Source organism: Stigmatopora argus, chromosome 1 (genome assembly GCF_051989625.1).
Source record: "Stigmatopora argus isolate UIUO_Sarg chromosome 1, RoL_Sarg_1.0, whole genome shotgun sequence".
Lineage (NCBI taxonomy): Eukaryota > Metazoa > Chordata > Actinopteri > Syngnathiformes > Syngnathidae > Stigmatopora > Stigmatopora argus.
In genome coordinates, this window is record NC_135387.1 from 22,286,895 (window position 1) to 22,293,351 (window position 6,457).

The 6,457-nt window shown below is 39.4% G+C and overlaps 1 protein-coding gene across 1 annotated transcript in view; it reads right to left on the reverse strand.

Annotated features, from left to right (window-relative positions):
• Window positions 1-4,834: 4,834 nt before the first annotated feature.
• The window catches only part of LOC144083390 (galactose-specific lectin nattectin-like), a 1,706-nt gene continuing 83 nt past the window's right edge, over window positions 4,835-6,457 (reverse strand). Inside the window, exons 1-6 of the mRNA XM_077611206.1 lie at window positions 6,371-6,457; window positions 6,256-6,271; window positions 6,078-6,169; window positions 5,803-5,937; window positions 5,210-5,321; window positions 4,835-5,100 (exon numbers count right to left, since the gene is read on the reverse strand). The exon at window positions 6,371-6,457 is cut by the window's right edge and continues 83 nt beyond it. Of these exons, the coding sequence (XP_077467332.1) occupies window positions 5,018-5,100; window positions 5,210-5,321; window positions 5,803-5,937; window positions 6,078-6,169; window positions 6,256-6,271; window positions 6,371-6,427 (495 nt within the window). The 5' untranslated portion in view covers window positions 6,428-6,457 and the 3' untranslated portion in view covers window positions 4,835-5,017. The remainder of the gene's footprint in view (window positions 5,101-5,209; window positions 5,322-5,802; window positions 5,938-6,077; window positions 6,170-6,255; window positions 6,272-6,370) is intronic.

Consider the following 6,457-nt stretch of genomic DNA (forward strand, 5'->3'; position numbering starts at 1 on the left):
GACAAAACTAATAAAAAACATCTTACATGGAATAATTGATTTATGTAGCGTCTTTTTTCTTCTTCTTTTTTTTATATTTTATTTTATTAAGCTTGTTACACCTGTGGTTAGCGCATCGGCCTCACAGTTATGATCGATCCCAAGTGGGTCCTCCCTGTGTGGAGTTTGCATGTTCTCCCTGAGCTTGCGTGGGTTTTCTCCGGGTACTTTGGTTTCCTCCCACATCTCATGACAGACTGGTTAAACACTCCAAATTGCCCCTAGGTATGAGTGTGAGCGTGAATGGTTGTGTCTGTGGCTTGGCTGAGATAGGCCCCAGCACCCCCCACAACTGCAATGTTCCCTCTATTTTTTTGTTTGTCTGGGCAGAAAGACAACCTCCCTGAGCACACTGAGTACCAGTGTGAGCAACATCATCATTGCTCGCTATGGCCACGCACCAGTATCACACCTGCCATAAGCAGGTGCATGTCTACTACACATAAATGATTTAGTAATAATAAAATGTAATGATTAATATCTATGAATGGGCGGCCCGGCGGATGAGTGGTTCGCGCGTCGGCCTCACAGCTCTGGGGTCCTGGGTTCAAATCCAGGCCGGTCCACCTGTGTTGAATTTGCATATTCTCCCTGGGCCTGCGTGGGTTTTCTCTGAGTACTCCGTTTTCCTCCCACATCCCAAAAAGATGCATTGTAGGCTGATTGGACACTAAAATTGCCCCTAGGTATGGGTCTGAGTGTGCATGACTGTCCGTCTCATTGTGCCCTGCGATTGGCTGGCCACCGATACAGGGTGTCCCCCGCCCCTGGCCCAAAGTCAGCGGGGATAGGCTCCAGCACCCCCCGCGAGTGATTAAGTGGATAAAGCGGTTCAGAAAATGAATGAAAAAAATATCTATGAATAAAACATCTTCATAAATGCCATTAGAATATGCACAAATCCGACTTCAATTTGACCTTATTTTACACATCTCTCCTTCTCACTTCTCATTCTCATTCAAATGACTTTTCTGCTGAATGTGTCACTTGAGATAGTCAAGTTTCTATTTATATGCAATATTTTTCCATGATATTGCTTTGATTTATTTAATAAGGGATAGAACATAATAATGAACATATTTATATTCATGTTAATGAACATATGTATGATTGTAGCCGAGGGCTAATTTACATTTATAGTCCATTGTGTAGGTTGAAGCCAAACGATCACACATACTAGAGACACACGCACGCACGCACGCATGCACGCACACAGTAGATTTAGACAGTTCTCACCCGATTTCACCGCTTGATAGAAGGGCTGTAAAACACGAAAAACATAAGAGTGGACAGAGCTACTGCCACTGGCTGCCGCGTAAACGGCGCCATCATGGGGAAAGGGGTTAAAAACAAAAACAAAAAAAAGTTTGGATTTTATTTACTGCACGCTATATGATTGCTGCTGCGCGAAGAAGACGAGAGTAGTGCGCAATTGCGCACGCGCGCAGCTTAGAGGGAACATTGGACAAGGATAAGCGGTTCGCAAACTGAATGAATATTTTTTGGAAAATAATCCCTTCATCATTTCATATTGAAGGCTTCTCGAAACAGCAATGCATTAAGTGTGTGTCTCACGCATTTCAGGCCATTCTCAGGCCCTATGCCAAACCTTACATTGTGTAAAATGTCATTTGGTATGCAATTACAGACTGAAGGCTATGATGAAGAGGACTCATGCCATCTACCGGATCCTGACCAAAAGGCAACAATGATTCTGCCATTAATTAATTAATTTGAAAAAATAGCGCTATTTTAGAATACACATTGGACATTTGGAAATATATTGTAAAATATTTTTTAAAAGGACAGTGGGAGGCCTGGAAGAATGTCAAAAAAAGTCTGAATCACGATTCTTAACCCACCATTTGATACTAAAGCCATATTAAACAGGCTGAAGGCTTCTCAAGTTGCCACTCAAATATTTGTGATAAGCAAAAGACCGCATTTGGCACCCCTTTTGGGTTCTTTCATTGTAACTGATTGCTCGCAGAACGTTGTAATGCACTGGGAATTTTCCACAAGCTTGTGGAACACATGTTTATTACATGGGAGTCTCTGTTCTCTAGTTCATATAATATATTATACGTGTTAGAATATAATTGTTCTTTCTTCTTCTGTTGATGGATTAGGGTTACCACCTCATCCACGGGTGTCCAATTCCATTCCAACCGAAGAAGAGGATCAATTTTCACCAAACCGGTGTCTTAAAAGCAGCCCGGCGGCTTGAGTGGTTGGCACATCGGCCTCACAGCTCTCAGGTCCTGGGTTCAAATCCAGGTCGGTCCACTTGTGTGGAGTTTGCATGTTTGCATCTCTTCAAGTCTAAGGTAATTGCTGTCAGGTGCTGCTGGTTTCAAAAGAAACCTCATTGGTTAAACTGTCTGAGATGGCTCAGTTGGAAGAAAAACCGGCACCCACCATGGCCCTTTGTGGAATAGTTTGGACACCCCTGACTTAATGTGGCTACAAGTCTATGGCCTTGTCAGCTAATGAAGAAGGTTTGTGGTAGGATTTTACATATCGCATATCATTGTGGTCTTAATGCGGGTGAATGCGCACACTCAGTTTACTCTAAACAATTTTCCTCCTGTGAGTTGGGATTATGATATGATTAGATTTTGCTTCTCTCAATCTTTTCTCATGACGACAGTGTACTGCACCTGTAGAAAATATGTAAGTGAAGATGTTTCCATTGCATGTTAAACTAAGGTGTGGAGCTTTATTGTTTAAATTCTTTATTGTGTTCCCAGGTCTCATGGCAGGAATATTATCTGAGTCATTGGGGGGTGGCGGTGGACAATTCATACCTGTCAACCTCTGCCGATAACTGCCCTTATAAATGATTATGATTCCCCTTACAAACCCCCAAAAAACCTTACAAACACCGTACGAGTCGTACGGTGTTTGTAAGGTTTTTTGGGGGTTTGTAAGGGGAATCATAATCATTTATAAGGGCAGTTATCGGCAGAGGTTGACAGGTATGACAATTGGACGTTAAAGTTAAAATTAATAGGAACAAAGGTTCTGGCCTTCATGTGTAAGGTTTTACATTTTTCATCTTTCCCATGTGTGTTTGTACCGGTCCACTCGTATTTCCTGGTGAATTAAACACTATTGTTTTACACAATGGAGGTGAAATGTGCATGGGCTTCATACAAAGAGTCAATTCGACCAAATTAACCCAAATCATACTCATTGATTGATAAATGCTGAAAGTCCTGCTTTGGGTTGAGAAGGAAATGTATTATGTGCACAATGGCTTGTCTCCAACTTCACACCCAGACAATTATCCAATTATCCAAAAATGACAATCATCTGGGTTGTTCCATTCTTTCACAAAGGTCTCCATACCTACCTGAGCCACAAGATGTGAATGCGTCAATGTACTAATACAGGGGTGGGCAAACCGGTCCTCGAGGGCCGCTGTGGGTGCAAGATTTTTCGTTCCAACCGATCCAATACAGACCGTTTAACCAAAGAGGTTTCTGATGAAACAAGAAGCACCTGACTGCAATCCACTGATTGTACTTCTAACATACCAGATTGGTGGAAAGGTTTGCTCTTATGGGTTGGAATGAAAACCTGCACCCACTGCAGCCCTTTGTGGAATAGTTTGCCCACCCCATGCCCTTATATGTAGTATTTACCACTGTATGTATTGGTCTGTCAGCATAGATGAAGTTTCACGTGTGTTGTCGCAAACATATCCTATGATCTGGGGACCAAATGACTTTGATCTGGACAAAAAGTTTTGTTAAGTATTTGAGATTCCCTTTTGAAATGTGTAAATTAAACCCCACACTTGAAGGGGTTGTATACAAAAGCATACATGTGAGTTAATTATAAAGCCAGCAAAAATGAGGGAGTCTTCACACCTCGTTTGCTTTCTAATATATTTTGGTACTTTTTTGGTACGGTTCCTTTTCATTTTACAATTTTTGCAAATGACTGGACATTTGAAAACAAACCTACACATGTGCAAACATCATTTAATGATTAGTAGTTAGACATAACTCTCTGGATGGGGTAACAATGTAAAATATGGAAGTAAACAATCATGGAGCTCCACCTTGCATCATTTTTGCTAATATCGATATTCTTCATGCGACAACAAGCATTTTCGGGACATTTGGAAAATTGAAAAGTATCTAGAAGAAATTCCTTCTCTTATTGGATCCATGTCGAACCCTTTTTACCTTTTAGGTTTTCTATGGACCAAACAGGACAGGTGTGAATGCACCTTGAGAATTGTCTGGTGTTTTAAATAAGTGACCTTTTTTAACAACTAATCTGTAATTGTATTTTTTTCTTTCTAACATTTTATTTTTAACATTTCATGTGCTGCCATTCAACTTCTTTCCAGCAACGGATTTTCTTGTCCTCTCTTCTTCTGCTTGTAGGTGAGTCCTACAGATGCGGACATTATGTATTCTGTCCCGTATATCTGCATGTTTGTGGTGAAAAAATAACTCAAATTTTCAAGGATTCTTATGAAACTTGCAGGATGTTTTTGAAATTTAACGGAGGTGATTACATTTTGGGATCATGAGTTCAAAGGTCACAGAGATCGACAAAGCGCTTTCGCTTGTTTCATGCTTAGAGAGTCCCCTCGCTACCAATTTTGTTACTACCCAGATCTATTTATTTGTGAAATATAGTTTAGCATTTTAGAAAAAACTGTAAAAAGGCTCTTAAGTACCATAACAACACATTTACAAACTGCGCAACCTGTTTTTACTGTTCTTACGTTGTGAAATGTAACATAAATACAAGAAAATCAGTCATACAGAAACAGTTTTGTGCTTGAAAGATTTGCAATTTATTGCAAGGATTCCCATTAAAATTAGTTTAGCAAGTGACAGCAATCAAGTACTCTAACCCCATAATTCAAATGGATCAGAGATATTTTTAAAGCTAATGTGGTTAAAGACTATGCCATCATGATAGTATAGTGGGGATAAGATTGGGGGATGGCCGTTTAGTGACATGCTTTCTTGTTCACAGCTCTGATGCACACAAATGGATTTAAATCTGTGCATTCATCATCGTCCCACATCTCGTCTGCAAGAAAAACACAAAAGGAATGTTACTGTCACGGAAAATGCAATGCATATACAATATGAAAAGACATTTAATTAAATCATATTTTTGTTGTTGTTTTTTTACGAACCATCTGCTTCAATCTCAACACAATCTTCATTTCCACCGTCGTTGTCAGGTTGGCCACTGCTAAAGTGTCTGAAATTAACAACTTCACCATCGGTCCATATGAAATCGTCCTCCTGTAAAACAAAGCCAAAATGTGTTTACGTGAACTGAATGCCTGCATTAGCAATGTGAAATACTTGAGGAAAAAGTTTGATCAAGATTGAAGACTTTTGAGTGATTTGGAATCTTTTTTTTTTAGACTTTGCTGTGATCATTTAACCTATGTCATAATGATATATATAATAAAAATAATGAAGACAAAAAAGCCAATATAAATTAAAGGCCCAACTTCCACTAGAAAAATAAGTATATTTTTTTTTCTACTTTATGGATCCAAAATGAATCAACACATCACTTTTCGGTAGACCTACCTGACCTGTTCCAATTACCATGATGAAGAATTTTTTATACAAAGTACACTATAGGAGATAAGGCATACTTTTTTTTCTTTAGGTCTGTGACAAGATTGAGACTGTAGGAAAAACTTTTCTCATGATCAAAAGTGACTTGAATAATTCAGAACCTTTGTACTGATCTTCTTTTTTATTTATTTACCTCAATTGCATCATGAAGTCCAATCCATGTGTCTACCACTGAACCAGCACCCTCCCGAATCAGCTCAACAACGATTGCGTTTTCCTTGCGACTGTTGATGGAGACCAGATTCCCACCAATAACATTGCAAACGCTCTAAAAGTGGGGAGAAAAAAAAAATATTTAAAGTGTTATCTGTAACTGAATCGAAAAGGCTCATAAGTTGGACTGGAGGAAAATAGCTACTACTCTAACAGGGGTTCTCATAACAGTAATTGTGTGAAAGGTTTCCATACCTCAGCGTCTGAAAAACTCCTGGGATCGTGCTGGTAGATGTAACAGTACTTGTCCAACAGAGTCCAGCCTTTAGGACAATTGCAGTTTTTTTCTGAAACATAATGGATAAGTATCAATTCTTTGTGTTGACATGTTAGATACTGTATATTTCCAATTTAATCCCAGCTACATACGTACCACTCTCACTTTGCCTCTAAAAGAAAGACGTACGAGAAGAGAACAATGTTTCAATTTTGAGAGCTAAAACACAAATCTATGACAAACAGTTGTGTCATCAGAACAATTGACTTACAGCTTGGGTCAGTGCAAGGATCCCACAAAGGGCAAACAACAGGCGAAGATAAGCCATCTGTGTGATTTTAGAATGATTGAGTTCTCT